Source organism: Rosa rugosa, chromosome 6, assembly GCF_958449725.1.
Source record: "Rosa rugosa chromosome 6, drRosRugo1.1, whole genome shotgun sequence".
Taxonomy (NCBI): Eukaryota; Viridiplantae; Streptophyta; class Magnoliopsida; order Rosales; family Rosaceae; genus Rosa; species Rosa rugosa.
The window spans coordinates 36,422,639-36,444,999 of NC_084825.1; the positions used below are offsets into that span (position 1 = coordinate 36,422,639).

The 22,361-nt window shown below is 38.0% G+C and overlaps 1 protein-coding gene and 1 pseudogene across 1 annotated transcript; both read right to left on the minus strand.

Moving 5' to 3' along the window:
- Positions 1-113: 113 nt before the first annotated feature.
- LOC133713762 (beta-amyrin 28-monooxygenase-like) lies at positions 114-8,704 on the minus strand (annotated as a pseudogene).
- Positions 8,705-17,647: 8,943 nt separating this feature from the next.
- LOC133713814 (pentatricopeptide repeat-containing protein At1g77360, mitochondrial-like) lies at positions 17,648-18,578 on the minus strand. Its single transcript, XM_062139840.1, has one exon. The coding sequence runs from the start codon at positions 18,576-18,578 to the stop codon at positions 17,886-17,888; it is 693 nt and encodes a 230-aa protein (XP_061995824.1). The 3' UTR covers positions 17,648-17,885.
- Between the last annotated feature and the right edge of the window lie 3,783 nt (positions 18,579-22,361).

Consider the following 22,361-nt stretch of genomic DNA (forward strand, 5'->3'; position numbering starts at 1 on the left):
AGTTTGGCCTATGTAATTACCCTTTTTGGTATAATTTTAGTTTACCTATTTGCTTATAGTCTTAAATCATTTCAGCTCATGCACCTTTAATTTCATCAAATGTGAGGCTAGTTGCAAATTTTAATCAAATGTGTTCAACCCTTAATTTTCCTTGTCATCCTAAACTTTAATATAATCATCAGAAAAAAAAAAATTACAAATTTAAGGCCCATCTTGCAGCTGATTCTTGGGTTTATCCTTTTATGATGATTATATATATAGATCATGTACTTATGGCTGAGCTGATCTGTGGTGATGAAAAAGGCGGACGGGAAGCCCTTTGGTGGGGATGGGGAAAGGAGCAATGGTTGTCTTCTCATTAGGAAAAACCTTTTCCCACTTGAACCTCTTCACCAAGTTATGCATGAACACCAGTATTACCACTCGGGAGTACTCATTTCCTGGACACATTCTCGGGCCTCCGCCGAACGGAACATACATGTAAGGTGCAGGTCCCTTTCCTTCAAATCTTGACGGGTCAAATTTCTCCGGTTCCGGGAAGACATCGGCATTCTTGTGTGTCGAAAGTGGGCTCCAGTACAACTTCCACCCTTTTGGAATTTTAAAACCATTGATGGCAAAATCGGCCAATGCCTCCCTGAAGGCTCCTTGAACAGGCGGTGCCAATCTCAGCACTTCTTGTGCTACATTCCATGAGTACTTCATCTTCTGAAGGTCATCCCACTTCAACGACTCCCCGGGGGCCTTTGAATTTGCGATCTCCATTTGCTCTGTGTTTTCAAGTTAGATTAACACCAAGGAAACATTTATTAATTACCGGAATTAGAAAAGAAAAGAAAAATAAGATATATACCAATGTTAACGCATCAATAGATTATGCAAGACCAGTTTCGTAATCTATAATATGGTAGATCAGATATCTCTACAACTATAAATAGAGGCATTCCTTTAGTGTCAAAGGGATTCACCAAATTTTGAAATGCCCATAATTCCTTTTAACTTAAAAATTAAAAACTCATAATAAAATTATATAAAATGATTATTATAGTAAAATAAAAATATTTTAAAAAATAAAAAAATTAAAGACGTGAGTGACAAAGAAATTTCTACATTCATCAATATAACATGCACGTGCAAACCACGTGGTGTGGTGTGTTGGTCGAATGGCCTAGTCTGGAACCCCCAGGTCTAGCGTTCGAATCCCAGCTCCATCCCGTGGCCAGCAGATTTGAGGGACCCTTTGGGTTCGTGCGTCTGCGGTGCAGTGGATTAGTCTGGTTTTGCCAGGCTTTCGCCGCAATGTCGGTGCAGGTGTCCTGGCGCTGGGATACCACTGCATGGGTGTGTGAGTTACTAACAACTAACCCGATCAAAAAAAACATGCACGTGCATCGTATGAGTATGAGACCTGTATGAAATAACTACTATCTCTTAGAAGCTTTCTATTCAACCAAGCTGATTGATCTATCACTTATTCGAGTTAATTAATCTACATTAAAAAAATTGATGCGATGCATGCATTAATTTATCTAAGACAGAAAACAGATATAATTTTACTCATACTAGTACTAGTAAAGTAGTAATATTCGTAGAAGTTGTACCTTTGTAGACAGCGTCATAGATATGTGGAAGCTCGCCCATATACTTTACAATGAATGTCAATGCAACGGTCGGTGTGTCAAAGCCGGCAACCAACATTCCAAGAATTTTATCGGCGATATCGGACTCCTTCAGATATGTTCCATGCTCATCGCAAGTGGAGAGCATGTGTGACAATATGTCTTGTGTCGGCGACGCCTTGCCCTCCGCTAAATCAACCTTCCTCTGCTTGATGATCTTGTACATATCCTTCCGGATCAAGTTGGCCGCCTTAATGGCTTTGTTGAACGGAGTCCCGGCCTCCCGGGGAAGTCGATGGGCATCGACATGATTCCGGCATTCATTAGATGGAATGGTTTGCTAAGTTTTTCTACGTCCTTTTGATCCTCAAGGCTAACAAACAGTCGCGCAGCAAGCTTGAAGGTATAGCTGTAGATTACATGTAATACAAAATCAAGGCTAACAAACAGTCGCGCATCCACTAAACAAATTTACTTCACTTAAATAAATACCGTCTCTATCTATACATTCTCAAATAAAAGAACTTAAAAGCCACTATTTATAAGATACTCCTTGTCAAAAAAGAAAAGAAAAGATATTCATTGGAACAATGAAGGAGATCGAGTGTATGTACCGGTACGTGGGACAAACATGAATTAAAGAACTTGCAAAAGAGGATTTAATAAGGATCTGGGTTAAAACTTTAAAGGACCGCACAAGCGTTTCTCAAGTGGCTGATCTTTTGGATTTGATATGGGTTTCATATGTGTAGCCATTTAATTCAACACGTCGATTTGACCTTGTTGAAAATAAAATTCTGCAAGATTGAAACTTTTCTAGATGTAATCGAAAAAGCTTTGGAGAATAAGGCGTGAGATAATGGAAAGAAAGATAACGTCGTTAGCCCCACTTTTGGGTGATTAATTTTTTTTGAAATAGAAGGTTCATTTCATAGATGACCAGCTAAAAAGCCAGAGTCTACAGACCCTTACAAGACAGAAAAATGGCGGGGTAACAACCAAACTCCTATCTAAGTACTGCAACTCATTACAGGTCAAATGGAGCCCACTTTTAAAGCGGACTCATAAACAAAGAACAACTCCGTGTCTTCTGAGGCAAAATCATCTTCTAGCCAACCATCCCGCCAATCACGCAATTGTGGTACGAAATAGAAAACTACTTCCCAGCAAACAAATAGGAGCCAATTCCTCATCTATAAGCCACTTTCTCCAATCCAACTCAAGATAATTACCAATTCCGGAGAACCATGATCTAAGTTATGACTGGCACTTTAGAGACCATAAAGGCCCAACATCGCCCAGGAGATCCATCTCTCGGGTTGGGCTAGCCCAAGTACTAGGTAATGAATGAGGGTGTCAAGGCACCCTCCAACCCGGCCCAACTCTGAAGAGAATTAAACCAACTCAACTGGGCCCAAAAGAGATGAAGCCCACATCGTCCAGGCCCAGACCCAGACCCAGAGGCCCAACCCCAGACGAAAGCACTGGCCAGAGCACCACTCCCCGACTGCCAGCCTGCCGCCGTCACTGCCGCCCAGTCTGGGGGACGTCCGACCCAGGCAGCCACCCCTGTATCCATTCCCCTTCCAATCAAAACTCGATCAGAAGCGGCACCGGTACGAAACGCCGATCGATTCACACTACAACGACTCTTCAATATTTCTCCTCGTCGGTCAACCAGAACCACCAGCCGCCTGTTCAAGCTGCTGCAGTCCGACACAAATCAACCCAGAATCCCAGAACAAACAGATCCGGATTCACCAACACGATCAAACGATCGCCCCACCGTCGCAGACACTATCAACCTGAAAACAACCAGCCTTGCCGGACTACTGCTACCGCACGAAGCATTCCCTCACAAGCCGAAAAACTAGACTGACTCACCAAGCCGTGGCCGGTGCTGGACGCGATCGGTTTTAACGGCCGCCGCTTCGCACGTCTCCCTCAGCCTGGAAAGAAACAAATTTTGTTTTCAAGAAAGAAACAAAAACTGACTCACATTTCCTTTGCCGTTTACTTTTGGGTGATTAATAATCAGATGCTAACGTGAATTATTTATAGCCTTTGAATATTATGAGTTAACGGTTGAGATTGAAAGCCAAGGACAAGCAAGACTGGAAAAAGTGAAGAAAATCAAGAGACTTTGGAAAGCACAACTTAACTGATTACAAAGCTAGTAAATAAAAGCGGCTTTATTGCAAGCTAATTATATATACAAAATTAATATGTATTAATTGACGGTCAATCTGTTCTAATACATTCAGAACTGTAAAACTCTAAGCGGTGAGGCCAAACCCTAGCCGCCAGCACGCTGCTCTGTGCAGCCCTCGATCTCGGCAACATGCTGCAACTCAATATACTTCTCTGGAATTGTCAACCATGAAACTCAAAGAGCATTGGTCAATATGGTGCAGGCAAAAAACCCTAGTATGATTTTCCTCTCTGAAACCCTTGCATAGCCGAGTTTGCTTGAGTCCCTTCGAGTGAATCTGGGTTTTGCGGGGTGTATTTGTTATCCTTGTGAGGATGAGTCACAAGGAGTAGCTCTCCTGTGGAAGGCAGATACTCCAGTTAGATTGAGAACGTATGGACCTCATCACATTGACGCTGAGATCGGGCAACTTGGGACGCAAGAAATATGGAGATTTACTGGAATCTATGGTTTTGCACATCGCAGTCAGCGTCACCGCACATGGAACCTTATCAAAACCCTCGCTGCTCAGCCTTGCTCTCTCCCTTGGATCATGGCGGGGGATTTCAATGAAATAATGAGCAACAATGAGAATCTGGTGGAGTTCCTAGGGCTTGGGCACCAATGCAGTCTTTTCGACAAACAATGGTGGACTATGATCTGCATGATATGGGGTATGTGGGTAGTCGGTACATCTGGTCCACCAAGTTCACAAAAGAAAGATTAGATAGAAGTTTTGCCTCCCCAAAATGGCGCGATTTATTTCCTTGTTCTAGGGTTGTAACTCTGTCACCAATTGAGTCTGATCATACCCCTTTGCTGGTGGAAGTTAGCGCTGAACGAAGAATTGTCTGGCGTGATCCAAAACGATTTTGTTTTGAAGAGATGTGGCATGGCCATGCAGATTGTCTAAGTGTGATACAACGAGGGTGGTCACAACCCCTAGCTGGTAATGCATGCATGCTACAAGTTAGCATGAAGAGGCTAGTCACTTCAGGCCTATTGCTTTATGTAATGTCATTTACAAAATTGCTTCCAAAGTGGTAGCCAATCGCCTAAAGAGACTTTTGCCTTCTATCATTTCTCCCTTGCAATCAAGCGCATATGTGCCAGGCAGATTAATCTCTAATAACACTTTAGTGGCTACTAAGGTCGCTCATTTCATGCACAACCTATGAAGACAAGAAGCAGGCTTTTTCTCTTTGAAATTGGATATCTCTAAAGCCTATGACAGACTAGAATGGGGTTTTGTTCAAGCTATATTGCTTAAGCTTGGATTTGCCGCAAGGTGGGTGGAGATCATTATGCAAAGTATTACATCAGTGCAATATTCTATTCTGCTAAATGGTCAACCTACCTAAATCATCTACCCTACTAGAGGAATAAGGCAAGGTGATCCCTTATCCCCATACATCTTCATTCTTTGTGCTGAAGGTCTCTCCACTCTGATTTCCCACTCAGTTGACAGGCAGATCATTCAAGGGCTAAAAATGAGTCCTGAAGCTCCCATATTACATCATCTTTTCTTTGCAGACGATAGCTTCATTTTTGGTATAGAGAGCTCCTCAACTTGTATGAATTGGCATCTGGACAAAAAATAGACTACCAGAAGAGTAGTGTGGTATTTAGCAGGAATGTGCACCCTAATCTGCAGCAAAAACTTGTAGACATTCTCTAGGTTAACAAGGTAGAGGAACTCGACAGGTACCTTGGTTTGCCAATGAGAGTTGAAAAGTCCAAGACAACCATCTTTGCATATATAAAGGAGAAGCTTACCAAAAAACTAGTTGGGTGGAAGTCCAAATTACTAAGCTCGGCAGGCAAGGAGGTTCTAATCAAAGCAGTGGTACAAACTATTTCTTTGTATGCCATGAATTGTTACTTGCTTCCCAAAACACTGTGTGATGACATCCACCAGCTGTGTGCAGGTTTCTTTTGGGGTGATGAGGAAAACAAGAAGAAGATCCATTGACGAAGCTGGGAAAGATTGTGCCTCACGAAGCATGGGGGAGGTTTGGGCTTCAAGAATTTGTACGCTTATAATCTTGCGATGCTTGCAAAGCAAGGCTGGAGATTGATCAAGTATCCCAATTCTCTTATTGCTCAATTATTTAAAGCTCGGTATCACCCTCATTGCTCTTTTTGGGATGCAGAAGTAAGTGATCATCCGTTGTTCTCTTGGCGTAGTATCTTGCAAGGCAGGCCGGTTCTTGCTGCAGGGGTGCATCAGCAAGTTGGTGATGGCACACAGATTGATCTTTGGGAAGACAAATGGATCCTTGATTGTCCCGCGTACATGATACACAAACCTGCTAATTGTGAGTTTAGAAAAGTCTCTGACCTCATTGATGCTACCACTAGAACTTGGATAGAACCTTCTGTCTACACTCTGTTCCCACACCATATTGCTGCAAAGATTTTAAGTCTTCCTTTGAGTCGTAGGGTGCTCCGCGATAGGATTGTATGGAAACTTGAGAGAAGAGGCTGCTATTCGGTCAAGACGGTGTACTAGATTGCACACAGCTTAGTTATGGGCAGTGCTTTGGCCTCTACTTCAAATGGTGACTCTTATAAGGTACTGTGGCACAAACATTGGAAATCTAAGGTACCGGGAAAGGTTCTTAACTGTGCATGGAGAGCTTGTCAGAACTTATTACCAACTCGAGCGAAACTAGTTACAAAGGGTTATCAAGGTGAGTTGAAATGTGTATTCTGCTCGCACCGGTTTGAAGATGTTGCTCATGTCTTTTGTGCATGTCCAGTCGCTGCAAAGATTTTAGAGGGTGAGCCTTTTAAGCTTAAACCTCTAGTCTCTCCTATCATTGATTTTAAGGAATGGATGCTCGAACAAGCTATCCATCTCAAAACTGAAGATTTTCAGAAGCTTCTTATGGTTATTTGGGGAGTTTAGAGGAACAGAAATGCGACTTTATGGTTAAATCATGTGCAAACTGCGCAGGACTTAGTCTGTAGTACAATGACATGGTATCATGAATACCAGGAAGCTCATTGCCAGTAGTCAACGCAGCCCATAAAGCAGAAAAATGTAAGGTGGTCTCCTCCTAAGTTAGGCAGCTGGAAGCTTAATGTGGATGGAGCATTCCTGCAAGGTCGAACTGAAGGGGGGATTGGTGGTGTTCTCCGGGATGACCAAGGGCATTGCATGGCAGCCTTTGCTCATCACGTTCAGTCTGTCACATTAGCGAAACAAGTTGAGTTGTTAGCACTTAAAGTTGGTTTGGACTTGCTGCAAACGTGGCAGATATCAGACTGCCAAGTTGAAACTGATTGCCTTATGGCTGTCTTTGAGATCCACATGGAAGAGTATCAAAATTTGGAGCATGGCAATCTGATCAATGACATCAGAGAGTGGCTCCAAGATAGACAAGGTGTACCCATCTCACACACACCTCGTTCTGCAAATGCTGCAGCACACAGGCTTGCAAGTGAAGCCTGTGAATCCTGCCATAGTGTAGACTGGACTGATGCGGTCCCTTTTATGCTTAGAGATGTTCTAAGCTTTGATTGTAATCATATTGCCAAGGATTAATAAATTAGCTCTCTTTTACTCAAAAAAAATATAATTATATGTACAATAAAATCTCGATAAATGAATGTTCGATAAATTAATAACTTCGATTAAATAATAAATTTCTCCAGTTCCGACTCAGGACCGGTGAATGCATATTACTAAAAACTTCGCTAAATACATAAGATAATAATATTTCTAGACATCCTTAAGGACCCAGTGAATATATAAAGTAATAATTGATGAAGTAAATGAAAGAAATATCGTAAAAAATATTAATAATTGTTGAAATGCACAAAAGAAATAGTATATAAAAATTCAAAATACATAATAATTAATTAAAGAACTTTTAACAATTTATATATTTTTTCATTTAACTAATTATCAAAATATCCTTTTATAGTCCTTTGATTTTTCCTTGTGTCTTAACCGAATTGCAATGCATGCATGTACTAGATTTGGTATATTATTTTTCATTTTGTAGGAAGTAGTTATTCAAAGTTATGCTTGAAATATTCTCATTTGAAGAAACATTTGTTATAGCATAATTGTCATCTGGATCTTGATTATATTTGATAGATAAATCAAACTAGACTATGTTATATAATAATAAACTATGCATTTATCAAGAATATAATAGAGGATAAAGTAATAATTTTTCGTAGTCCTAACATATTCATCTATAGTATTATACGTTGTATTTATGGACTTATTGATAAAAAAAATATTAAAAAAATGGTTAAGACGGACTTACTCCTTGACGAGGGGAAAGACTTTAACTTCGTTCTGGTTTTCCCAGCAATCAGCGAAGTGTGATTGAGCACACTGGTCCATGGTGGTAAAGTAGCGTTGCAGAGCGTCGAGCTTCAAGAAGTTAGGAAGCATCTTTCTCATCTTCCTGCCCTCTTCTACGGACGACGAAGTCTCAGTCGAAGAAGGGAAGATCTTGTCGACAGTACTAGGCCACCATACAGTCACAAACTTGTTCTCCTTGGAGAACAAGAACTTGTTGCAGGTGTTGCCGCAGAAGAAGGCAGTTTTCTCCCCAATCAAGGAGGTCTTGAAAATTTGAGACGAGTACTTGTTTACCCGGTCGGAGATAAATTTTTCGGGGTGGCCTTTCCGGGCCGAAGAGAGGAACTCGTAGGTCTCCCCGATCACCGGGTAACCGACTCTTCCTGGGGGGAGCTCGTTGCCGGTGAACTGGGATCTGTGCCTGTAGAAGAGCACCAGGAGAGATATTGCGAGAAAGGAAACAGAGGCCAAGAGGAGGGTGATGGGATGGAAATAATATTGCTCCATCACCATGGTTTTGAGAGCTGAGGATCTTTGGTGATGGAGTTTGTTTGAATGGTTTACAGGGATCCAGTGAATCTGAGAGGCGTATCATTGAGTTTATATACAATTATATACTATACTTAGTTCAAGCATCAACGTGCAGGTCTTTTTTTATATAATAAGTGGCACTATCAAGTCAAACTAAGTTTGCGATAATCTATGTGCCGTCGGAGCTATGCAGAGAAGATAATATAAACTTAGTGTGGAGCGTGGACCATGTGAAAAACTGAAAATAATATAAACTTGAGATCGAAGCTGAAGCTGCGAACCTCGTGGTCCATGTGAAACAGAATTTGATCTCCTGCAAATATTTGCCACCCCACGTCACATAGGAAGGAAGTTGAAAATCGACTTTTACTCATTTCACATATTTACTATCTATTCACAAATGAGGAGGATTTGATCTCCCACAGACAGATGTAATGTATATTAACTAGAGCAATTAACATAGAACTAGAATTAATTTGAAGCACACATAACTCCTTCCCCATTTGTTTAGTTTCTGCGAGTATATATTGAAGAAACTGACATGTACTATTTTCTTTTCATATCAGAAAAGTGAAATCGAACTTTAGGACCTGAATCAAAATGCGTAGTGTACACAAAACATTTGGATCAAGTCACATCTTAATCTTTTCAGTTTTCAACATTATTGATAGAGTTAATTTCATTTTATCTCCATGACTTTTACACATTAAATCAGTTGTGCCCCTGCACTTCTAATTTCATTACATGTAACCTTGTGCTCTACAATTTAATCAATCTTGTCCATGTAGGTTACATAAGGAAACTGGTCAAAGTCAAGTATCAGAGTCAACATACTCAGCTGCTTCCACACTTAACAAGTGTCCAACTATGATTGGTGACCAAGAAACTCTCATTACAGAAGTTGGTTAGCGTAACCGTAGCTCAAGAAAAATCTGTTAGTACTAGTGTTATAAAAAGCAAGTGTGCTAACCATTTTGTAGTGTAATTCATTCTGGCACAATTCTTAATGAGAGAAAAGTCTTCGTCTTCCTTTTTCTAGCTTTCTGCTTCTCTCTCTCTCTTTCTCTCTCTCTTTCTCTCTCTCTCTCTCACTAGAATCCAAAACAACCTAGATCTTTAATCTCAGCCGTCCATTTAGAGTTTTTCTATTGGAACCTCCAAATTTACTCACTTGACCTCTATGCTTTTTACACCTCTTATCAAATTTTCAAATACTAAATTTACTCACTAAACCTCACAAAACTTCCTCAAATAACCTCACTCATATAATTAATTTGCAAACAAATTATTATCTTTAAAATAAAAAATTTAGTCATTTCAATAATTTAATCACTCTACAAATTTTAACTAAATATACATTTTTTAATCAAACTTGAGTTTCAAAAATTAATGTCTAATCAATAAGAAAATACCATGAACTATTATGTTTTAAAAAAAAAAAATTCTATTTTAACTGTGCAAAAAAAAAAAATCATTTGTTTTTATTCTCAAAAAAAAAAAATCATTCGTTTTTTAATGTTTATTTTTTTCTGTATTTTTTGTACCACATGATTAATTATTTAAATATTTAGTTTTTTTTTTTTTTTCCAAATATAAGGGATTGACTTAGATTTAGGTCATAAATCATAAGAGGATTTATTTTGTTTTCCCTCACCAATATGCATTCAACATATATATCATACATTTTTATGTCACATGATCTTAATCATATTTTTAATTCTTATTAAATATATATATATATATATATATATATATATATATATAAATGCTTTAATGAGTATGTAGTGAAATTGGAAAATGAAAATAGATAAGGAATACAATCTAATATTATTGAATTGGAAAGTCTACATAAAATAAATATAATATTTTTTTGGTATAATTATTGTCCTTAATAGTCATTTTATAGTAGGTTATATATGTCATTTAATAATTCATAATAGAGTGAGGTCAAGTGAGCAGATTTGGAGGTCCCAATAGAAACTCTCGTCCATTTATTAGTTTTTCCATCAATTATTTTGTAAATCAAAAACGTGGTTCTATCGGGCTCTTTTGTAGGATGATGATTTACAAACATGGAATGCAAAATTATATCGTAAGGTACGAGAATTGGTAAATATAGCGGTACCCATGATGAAATTATATTACACAATACTTAACAAAAAAGTTAAGAATTGGACAAGATTGATTGAAATTTGCTCTTATTAATATCGCAACTGAGCATTCAATGGGAACTGGAAGAGATTGAGATCCATGTAGTCAAGTAAGCAGACTCACATTTTCTCGGAGATCAAAAATTACATATTATGGAAGCAAAAATCAAAATCGAACTCATAGTAGACTCAAATCAGTGAGAAATCCTTGATGATAAAAACCTAAGTTCCAAAACTTGATTTTCTCAACATTTTTTCTGGAGAACCAAACAGATAGACTAAGCACACTAAAAATTGTTAGAACCAATCAGTATATACGAACAGTAACATATATATATATATATATATATTTATATTCCTATGGGAAGCCCAATAGGAAAGCCCACCGAAGCCCACATTTTGGCTTGTTGCCCATTTAGTTCTTTACATGGGTGTGTCCTTAAAAAGGGTATGATCCTTCAAAGTTTCTTCCATGTGGGACTAGAGTCCCACAAGTTCCAACAATACCCCACATTTTCTATTCAAACCCTAATAATACCCCACATTTGAATAGAAAATAAGAGTTCGAATTAGGAACTCATCGTTATTTCGGAGAATGTTGATAGGATATGCATCGGAAAAGGTGTCTTTTGGACTTGAACCTTTCGTAGTGAATACTTATCGGATTTACTTTGTGAAGTAGTGAACTCAAGTCTTGAACTATTCACGTTTTGTAGTAAACCGAGACAACAAGTATCACACATATCATATCGAGACATAGTTCAAATTCTTACGGTTGTGTTCATTTTGGTCTTGAACAACTCCTTACTTCATGAGAGTGTTAGAGAACTTAGCCATGTCGGTTCTCATAGATGCGACCCCACATCAGTCTCATATAGGTAATGCCAATTAAGAAATAGTCCGTACTATCTCACTTAAAAGCTATTAGCATTATTAAGAATGTATGTTAATATTCATCCCTCAATCGTCAACGGAAAACACACTATGTTTCATCTTAGGAATGAGCATATATGTGTGTGTTATGCATCTTGAGTCTTCCCCAACTAGTTTACCTATTGAACCTAGACCATGGGATCTCCAATGTTGCTAGGTTAGGTTTCCGCCAAGTATTGACTCATTATATTGGCTTTAAGCTCATTCCCCTCGATGTAAATAGGACTTGCTCTCTATTAAGGCCTTTAGTCAAAGGATCCGCTATATTCTCCTTTGATTTTACATAGTCAATGGAAATAATTCCATTTTTGAGCAAGTCTCTAATTGTTTTGTGACGTCGCCTTATATGCCTCGATTTGCCATTGTAGATTTGGTTCTTTGCTCTTGTAAGAGCAGCCATGCTATCACAATGTATGCAAATGGCCGTAACAGGCTTTGGCCACAATGGAATACCTTCTAGGAAATTTTTGAGCCATTCCGCTTCTTCGGCGGCTTTGTCTAAGGCTACAAATTCTGCTTCCATAGTTGAGCGTGTATTCACAGTTTGTTTTGATGATTTCCAAGATACGGCTGCACCTCCAAGTGTAAATACGTATCCACTTGTGGACTTACTTTCCGAATTATTGGAAATCCAATTTGCATCACAATACCCTTCTATTACGGGAGGATATTTGGTATAGTGCAACCCATAGTCTAATGTATGCTTTAGGTATCGTAATACTCTCACTAAAGCAATCCAATGTTCTTTTCCCGGATTGCTTGAGTATCTACTAAGTCGACTTAAACTATATGCCAAATCTGGTCTTGTACAATTCATTATGTACATTAAGCTTCCAAGAACTTGTGTATACTCCAATTGAGACACACTATCACCTTGATTTTTCTTAAGATGACTAGAAGGATCAAATGGAGTAACCACCGGTCTATCATCATAGTGTCCAAATTTTCTAAGCATACAATGACAAATGCGTTTCTACATTCTTTGACATAGACACATTTGTCACATTCATTAATTTTGAATCCATTTGATAATAGTGTATTATCAAATTTCTCATGCCATTGCTTGGGAGCTTGTTTAAGTCCATAAAGTGACTTAACCAATTTACAAACTTTATTTTCTTGACCTTTAATAACAAACCCTTCAGGTTGTTCCATGTAGATTTCTTCATCTAGTTCGCCATTTAAAAATGCGGTTTTCACATCCATTTGGTGTGTATTTCCAAATTGTGTACAGCCGCTATAGCAATTAAAGTTCGTATTGACGTAATTCTTGTCACCGGCGAATAAGTGTCGAAAAAATCTACACCTTCTTTTTGACGATACCCTTTAGCTACTATACGAGCTTTATATTTTTCTATGGTACCATCAGGTCTCATCTTTCTTTTAAAAATCCATTTATGGCCAATTGGTTTATTTCCAGGAGGCAAATCAACCAATGTCCAAGTGTTATTTTGTATAATGGATTCCACTTCATTTTGAATAGCCTCTTTCCAATAAGGTGCTTCCGATGATTCCATGGCAGCCTTATATGTTTGAGGTTCTCCTTCAAGATTAAAGGTCATAAATTCGGGTCCAAACTCTTTAGCAATCTTTCCACGTTTACTTCTCCTTGGTTCTAGAATTTCTTCTTGAACAGTAGAAGTATTATTTTCACCAATTTCTGCACTTTTGTTTAATTCATTTTGAGGCAATGTATCTTCATACGTTCTTTTCCTTGGATTTGTCCTATCCTTGTAAGGAAAATTGTCCTCAAAGAATTCTGCTTCAGCAGACTCTATGATTGTGTTTATGCTTATATCAGAAATATCGGATTTGTAAACCAAAAATCTATATGCAGCACTATTATTGGCAGGGCCAATATATATGCAATCTATTGTTTTTGGTCCAAGTTTAGTTCTCTTTGGAAAGGGAACTTGAACTTTAGCAAGACAACCCCACACTTTCATAGTTTTATATGTAGGCAATCTTCCTTTCCATAGTTCATAAGGAGATTGATCACTTAATTTATGAGGAATTTTATTTAATATCATATTTGCAGTAAGCAAAGCCTCTCCCCACAGATTATGTGGTGCTCCCGAACTAATTAACATTGAATTTATCATATTCTTCAAAGTTCTATTCTTTCGTTCGGCAACTCCATTTTGTTGTGGAGTATATGGAGCTGTAGTTTGATGCACAACGCCATGAGAGGAACAAAATTCTGCAAAGTCTTTGGATTCATATTCTCCACCTCTATCAGACCTTAGAATTTTTATTCTTTTCCCAAGTTGATTCTCAACTTCAGCTTTATATGTTTTGAACATATTTAAAGCCTCATCTTTGCTATGTATCAAATATACATAACAATATTTACTGCAATCATCTATGAATGATATATAATAGTTCTTTCCCCCACGAGTTGGAGTTAATTTAAAATCACACAAATCACTATGGATTAAACCAAGTACTTCATTGGATTTCTCTACAGATTTGTGTGAGTGACCTGCATATTTTGATTCAATGCAGATTTCACACTTAGTCATTTTATTCATTGAACACTTTGGCAGCATGCCTAAATTTACCATTCTTTGTAAAGAACGAAAATTAACATGGCCTAATCTAGAATGCCATAAGGAAGAGGACTCAACCATGTACATAGAAGCAGCGCTAGTGCCTGCATTATTATTATTAATAGCTGCAGCCATAGTAGGTACAACATTTAGTTTAAAGAGCCCTTCACTAAGGTAACCCTTTCCTACATACACCCCACCCTTGGTGAGTACAAATTTGTCAGATTCGAACACTAGTTTGAATCCCTTGTTACTTAGAACAGAACCAAACACTAGGTTCTTACATATTTCAGGTACATGAAGTACATTAGTAAGTACAAGTTCTTTTCCAGAAGTGAATTTCAGAATCACCTTCCCTTTTCCTTCAACTTTGGCAGTTGTGGCATTCCCCATGAACAAAGGTTCTCCTTCCTTGATTGGCTGGTATGAAGTGAATATCTCCCTTGCAGAGCATACGTGCATTGAAGCACCAGTATCAATCCACCAATCAGTTGTATTAGTTACCAGATTTGCTGCAGAAACGACTCCAATAAATTGATTTTCAGTTCCAGCAATGTTTGCTTGGTTGTTGGAATTTCCAGAACCACCACCTCCTTGATCTTTCTTGAAGTGACATTCTTTTGCTCTATGCCCTGGTTTGCCACACACCCAACATCCACCGGTTTGTGGCTGTTTAAAAGCTTTGGTCTTTTGTGGGGCGAGTGACTTCTTTGCAGCAGCAAGAGTTGGTTTGGCAGCAGCATTCTTGCCTTTGTTTTTCTGAAACTTGGCCTTTGATGGACTTCCTCCAATCATGTTTGCGTTTGGCTCCATAGAAGTAGCATCAGCCCTTTCATTCTTCCGGTGATCCTCTTCAACACGAAGTTTCAGAACCAATTGCTCAAAATTCATGTCCTCAGTTAGATGTTTCAGATAAACTTTGAAATCTTTCCATGAAGGAGATAACTTTTCAATAACAGAACCAACAAGAAAATTCGAGTTCAGTCCCATACCTTCTTCATCTAACTCATGAACAATGACTTGGAGTTCCTCCACTTGCTTGACAACAGATTTGGCATCGATCATCTTGTAATTCAGAAACTTGCCAATGACAAACTTCTTTGAACAAGCAACTTCAGTCTTGTATTTGTTGTCCAACGACTCCCACAATTCCCTTGCTGTTTTGAATGATGAGTAAATATCATACAAGGAATCGTCTAAGGCATTGAGGATGTAGTTCCTGCACAAAAACTCATTGCTTGCCCATGCAACAATAGCCTTCTGATTTTCGGCCTTTTGAGCATCAGTTGGAGCATTCTCTCCATCTCCTTCGGGAAGAGCCTTTGGAGCCTCGGTTGTGAGAACATCTGCCACATGAAGTGTTGTCAAATAGAACAACATCTTCTGTTGCCAACGTTTGAAATCCGAACCCTTGAATTTCTCAGGTTTCTCCACATGATTCTTCATGGTAGATACCGATTGATCCATTGAATTTCTGTCTTAGATTGTTAGAACCAATCAGTATATTTTGCAAGCTCATGATTAATTTGCTGCAATAGAATATTATCAGATCATTTTTTTTTAACGGAAGATATATGTCCACTACAGATGTTTCTGCAAGCTTATATCTTGTGGTTGATTTAATTGGTTACAATTTAAATGAAGGCTGATTGATAGTTAATACAATTATCATGATAAGAGGGAGATAAGAACCTTTGAGATCATAGTAATTATTTTACATGGATGTCCATCGTTTCAACGTTTGTTGTTTCCATGAACCAAAATCCTTTTTGGATACATGTACAGTGGCACAGTGCTATGTTTTGAGGGTTCAAATGGATGTGCAAGAAGGTCACTCCATTGAAATAAGTTTCCGCTCTTCAATGAGAGAATTGTGGGGGTTGGTCACCCATCTATCTCTACAAACAAATGTATATTTGAACAAACAAAATGATGATGAATTTGGTGATGAGGATTATAACCATCTACTGAAAATTTTATAAGCACCCTAAACTTATGAAATGTTTCTTCGCACCATTTATTCGAATCATCTTTTATAATGAGATACCCCGTAAGGTTTGGAAAAATGAAAGACTTTCCTATAAATTGCTTAGAAATGTGGGGGTGTGGCTAAATTAAGCTAAATGAATCTTAGCCAACTCAAGTAGTAAGTCTCAACCAATTGGTGAATTGAAGACTTGACTTGGTAACAACTACTCTCCAATGAAATTAATTCATATATTGAATTTGATTTGCAATAGAGTTATAGTCAAACAAGTGGGCCCAATTATTTGAATCGAAGTTTGACTAGAGAGTAAGTTGATCATCGAAAGGAATGAGATATAAGCCTAAAACATAAAGTCGCCATCATGGATACCCAACCTAGTTGATTGGAGATCCCAAGATCTAGGTTCAAAGGGACAACTAAATGGTGGATGACTTTGAAGTAAGCATTGAGGAGATAAATCTCATTCCCATATCCTATGATGATGAAACAATGCATAAATGAGTTAGGATAAGCTTTGCTTTTAATGGTTCCTATAGCTTGAATTTTCAAGTGGGGTATAGAAGGATACTCTTCATAGGAAGCCACCTATATGAGTGTGAAATGAGGCCGTTTCTATGAGAATTTTGAAGGCTGGATTCTCTAGAGCACTCATGAATACCGGGTGTTGTCCATGGCCGGAAGGACACAACCGTAGAACTAGATGTGTATGAAAAGATATTGTGTGAATACCATTGTCTTGGTTTACATAAATGGCTGAATAGTTCAAGACATCACGTTCACTAATTAGCTAGTAAATCCGATGGTATTTCACTACGGAAGGTTCGAAGCCAAAAGCTACCTATCCCGATGCGATATCATTTCAACCGAACTCTCTCATATGTCCGCGCGCGTCGTCTTTTGAAATTTTCCTTTCTAACTAATTATTTCATCCATGTGGGGGATTGTTGGAAAATTTAATATTAAATTATTTATTTTCCATAATTTGTGGATGAATAATATAGTGAAAGTGTGTGAAGTTGAATAAATGTAAATGACTATGCAATGAGAAGTCATGGCTGATCACAAAAGATAACTTTTGGTGAAAAGTCATCTCTCCTCCAAAAGTCACCTTACATCTATAAAACACTTGCTACACCATATTCTGAAAATTACTTCTTGAATTCATCTTTCCTCCTCTCCTTCTACATATGAGTATTTCCTAATGTCTTGAAAACCAATTGAGTCTTTTCAAGAGAGAGTTCATACACAATCTAAGTTCGCTGTTCTTGAGGTTTGAAGTGCTACTACCACAAGAAGAAGGTCGTTGTATCCTGGGAGACGTTTGCCATTAAAATTTTGTGTTGTCAATAAGGACGATATTCTATCATCTCAGCACCATCCAATGATACAAAACCCTAGAACTATCTAGTTTCTCACCAAACAGCAAACATTCACAAAAATGCAAGCTGACCAGTATTTGACATAAACATAAAATGGGAAAGAATCTGACCTGCAAAAGCTGAGTCTTTCTCTCATGAGCAAGCACATCAACAACAATATACTCCAGAACTTGTAAGTAATGCATTAAGAAACCAAACTTTCTCAGTTGCTAGTCTGACTCCTCAATCAGATAAAGGCTCTTTGACGAGGAGATTGATTTTTTCTTGAAGAAATTTCAGTACACCTTCTCTTCCTTCTTTTATAAGCAACTGTCTTAATCTCCCTAATGTCACACCTGATGGCCGAATCCCCTTCTCTATCCTCTCTTCCAGTAAGACACAAGCCTTTGAAGCATTACCGTTTTCACACAATCCATTAATAAGGACTGAGTATGTATGCATACTGGGAACAAACTGTTTCAACTTCATGTACTTCCACACTTTAAGAGCCATCTCTAATTCATTTCTCTCGCAAAACATTTTTATCATCATTGTATATGTATCTACATCTGGATCACATACTTTGATCATTTTACGAAAGACACTAAATGCCTCATCAGTTTCTCCACGGTCAATCAAGCTGTTTACGATGATATTGCAGGTCCTCGAATTGGCTGTAACACCTTTGAAAGTCATATCATTTAAGACCCTCCACACGTTCTTGAACTTGTTAACTTTACAAAAAGCACCAATCAAGGCATTATAGACGGCTACATCAGCTTTGATTCCATTCCTTTCCATCTCCAAGAATGCTTCAACAACATCTTCAATCCTATTTTCCACCCCATATGTATGCACCAGAACACTGTAAATAAAAGATGTAGGCATACAACCACTAGCATCCATGCCCCGAACAATCTCAATGGCTTCGTCCATCGCCCCTACTTGTGCTGTAGTTTCAGACGTCTATCTAGAGGATACAACTATCTGGTACAAGTTCTTGCACAAGAACTTGACCCTGACGAATTCTACTTTATGTTTTCTCAGAATAACTTTGGGGGGAGGAAGAAGATTGATCGATTGATTGATCAATGACGACCGAAGGTCGTCCTTATAAAGAACCCAAATCGAGGAGTTACGTCGGCAGTTGTTTGACGTTGTTTGATTCCATCCGTTGCAACTGTTCGATTTTATCTGGAAATTGAACAGTAAATTACGCAAAAAATAAAATCTTATTTTAGTCAAACCGAGCCCAAGAGCCCCAAGGCCCAAGGCCCATCTTTGACTTATAAATATATATATATATATATATCTAGATAGACGTCTGAAACTACAGCACAAGTAGGGGCGAATTTCTGTCTTAGATTGTTAGAACCAATCAGTATATACGAACAGTAACATATATATATATTTATATTCCTATGGGAAGCCCAATAGGAAAGCCCACCGAAGCCCACATTTTGGCTTGTTGCCCATTTAGTTCTTTACATGGGTGTGTCCTTAAAAAGGGTATGATCCTTCAAAGTTTCTTCCATGTGGGACTAGAGTCCCACAAGTTCCAACAAAAATTTCAAGAAAATTGAACCGGAGGAAGAAAAAACTGAAATCGAGTTGAGAATGAATACAAATGAGTAAGAAGACCTAGAAATAAAAGCTTAAGATCCAAAACTTTATTTTTTGAATAATTTTCCTCCATTTTCTCGTGATCTAAACAGACCGTCTAGCTCGTAGAGCTGAGATCGAGCCTAGAGCAACTTTCAGTTAAATTCAAGAAGAAAAAATTGCAAATACAAATCAACGAAGCTAGAATTCTAACGAACACTTCCTGAATCGGTTAAAATTAAAAGCATTTTCCAGAAATTTTGTCAGGGACTAAACGAAGCACATTGCGATAGAGATAAGATCGCGGAATTGAAATAGAGTGAAGTATGTTGATGATTCACTACATTGACTCACGGTCAAAGTTGGCTATTGATGATGCTATCAGAATGGTGATGATGTGGCATAGTTTGTTGAATGCCTAGCTAGATTTACAGGCTGTAATAAGTTTGTTAGGGTATTCTAGCGGTGATTATAAATACTGTTGGCTTGTAAGAATTTCAATTATGTTGCATTGATTAGAAAAACCCTTTGATACTTTTATGAAATTCTCTCTAGCTCTGCTTCTTCTTCTTCGTTTTCACTATGCTCAAGCATCTATAACAGTCATGTTATCATAGTATCAGAGCTACGACTCTTGATTCTGTGCTCTATTCCTTAATGAAGTTGTGTTTGATTCTTCTCCTTGCTTCCGCATTCAAGTCTCTTCAAGCTTCGTCAAGGTGAAACCCTAGATCTGTGATTCGATAATGAATTGGCTCATGGCTTGCTTCTACATCTGTGTGAGCTATAGGAGCTCTGAAGTTCCTGTTCTACGGTTCCACATCATCATTCAACTCCAAAGAAGCAGTAACTCTCTTATCACCCACATTGGAGTCTCTCCTATTGTGGTTTATGGGGGAGAACAGAATGTGATAAATAAAGATCACACTTATACACAGTTGCAGTTGTCTCATGAACTTCATTTTGTTGAAGATCAAGCACATAATCGGCATTCCATGCTTACAAGAGCCAAAAATGAAGTTGTCAAGAAGATGACATTTTAAGATTTTTGTGCTTATTCCTGCATTGCTCAACAAACAATGTTTGATGAGTCTACATACTTCAATGACTTTACTTCTGTACTGGATATTCATGATGCTACAGAACCAAAAACCTTTAAAGCTGCTGTTAGAAAATTAGAGTGAAATTCCGCTATAAATAAAGAAATTGCCCTCAGAAAGCAAGAGATCAGCTACAGACATAATGGGATGTTCATCTGTCTAGAAAAATATGCAAAGGGTTTAATTCATAGAACTGGTATGGATACATCAAGAGCTGGTATGCAAAGCATTTTCACTTTGCTTGAGAAAGAGTGCAAAGGTATGATTTGTTACTTCAATATGTTCCTACTACTGACCATACTGCAGATATTCTCACTAAAGTTTAACACAAGCACAATATTAAGTGAATATAGCTCCAATCTCAGTTTGGTGAACTCTAACTGAGATTGAGGGGAGGTGTTGACGAGTCACTACATTGATTCACGGTCAAGGTTAGCTGTTGATGATGCTATCAGAATGGTGATGATGTGACATAGTTTGTTGAATGCCTAGCTGGATTTACAGGCTGTAATAAGTTTGTCAGAATGTTTGTTAGGGTATTCTAGTGGCGACTATAAATACTATTGGCTTGTAAGAATTTCGATTATGTTGCATTAATTGATTGGAAAAACCCTTTACTGCTTTTTTGAAATTCTCTCTAGCTCTGCTTCTTCTTCTTCTTTGTTCACCTTCATCTTTCACTTTGCTCAAGCATCTATTGCAGTCATGTTATCAAAGTAATTGAACCTGGTATGAGGAGGAAGGATGGAGATAGAGCTGAGATCACAGGCCTTGTTGATCTTCAACTTCATTGCTCTGAATCGGCGAGTTTTAGGTTTTAAGAGCTACGGACGATTTGATCTGAAATGGAGATGAAGGCTTAAAGCTCGAGGAGATTGGGAGAGAGGTGGAGGTGTGGTTAGAGAGAGAAATGGAAATGAGGCATCTTAAGAGTTTGAAATTTCTAAGAATTGAGAGAGAGAAATTCTGAGTTGAGAGGAAAAGAGGGGTATTTATGAACGGAGCCAGGCGGGAAGAAGATTTGAGAAGGTGCTGCTTTGGTGGTTAATGGGCCGAGCCATGGGCACATAGTTGACAACCAGGCCCAATTTTAATCCAATATCAGATAATGGGTTATCTTTTATTTGTTATGTTTCCTTTATCTGTTCTTAATCATTGTGTAATCCCGTAAACCACGTGTATTGTGATTCAGACTAATATTATTGGTCCACATGTAAAAGAAAAATGTTGATATATATATATATATATATCTCCTACAATGATCTCCACATAAATAACTCAATTCTATTAGCGAATTAAGATAACCCCTTATTACGTGGTGATCGTTGTAGAATTAAGTGGACATTACGTATGAAACTTTTGAACAGAATTATTTCCTAATCCAGGAGAAGAAAAGAGATGCTTCTAGTCAACTGTTGGGGTTTAACGGCATAATGTTGTTGACTTATTTTTCAAAAGGAAAAAAAAAAACTTAATTAAAACTTGAAATAGATTACATAGATGATTTAAATCGTAAAGGAGGACATCCAGGACAAAATCCGGAACAGAAACAAACCATTTCATATGAGTATTTAAGCGTTATGGTTGTGTCATTGACACGCCTATTTCCTCTCTATTACTTTAATTCAAATTTTTTTTGGGTACAAATTACCCTAACTACCCTCCTTTGCAATTATGTTTCTTTTTCTTTTTTCTTTTTGGTAAGTCAATCATCCGATGCAACCTACAGAGTTTTCAGGTGGGGATAGCGCATTTCGACCATGTGTCGTCTTGGCAACCCACCTCAAAACCTCACCACTTGTATAGGAAAAAACGAAAGGCCACAACCTGCAGAGAGAAGCAAATAAAGCCACATAAATAAAGTTTGAAAATTCAAATTGGGTGGTGACTTTGATGGATCCTCCTCTAGTTAAAATATAACCTTAAGATTTGCAATTCCCAAAGGTCGCCCAATTCATTGTCGTCATCCTTTAAATTCACTACCTTGATTTCTATGTCATCAGTGTAGCATTGTTTT

Bases quoted from the DNA above. Each gene is read 5' to 3' on its own strand.
- LOC133713814 (XM_062139840.1), bottom strand. From the start codon at position 18,578: ATGGACGAAGCCATTGAGATTGTTCGGGGCATGGATGCTAGTGGTTGT.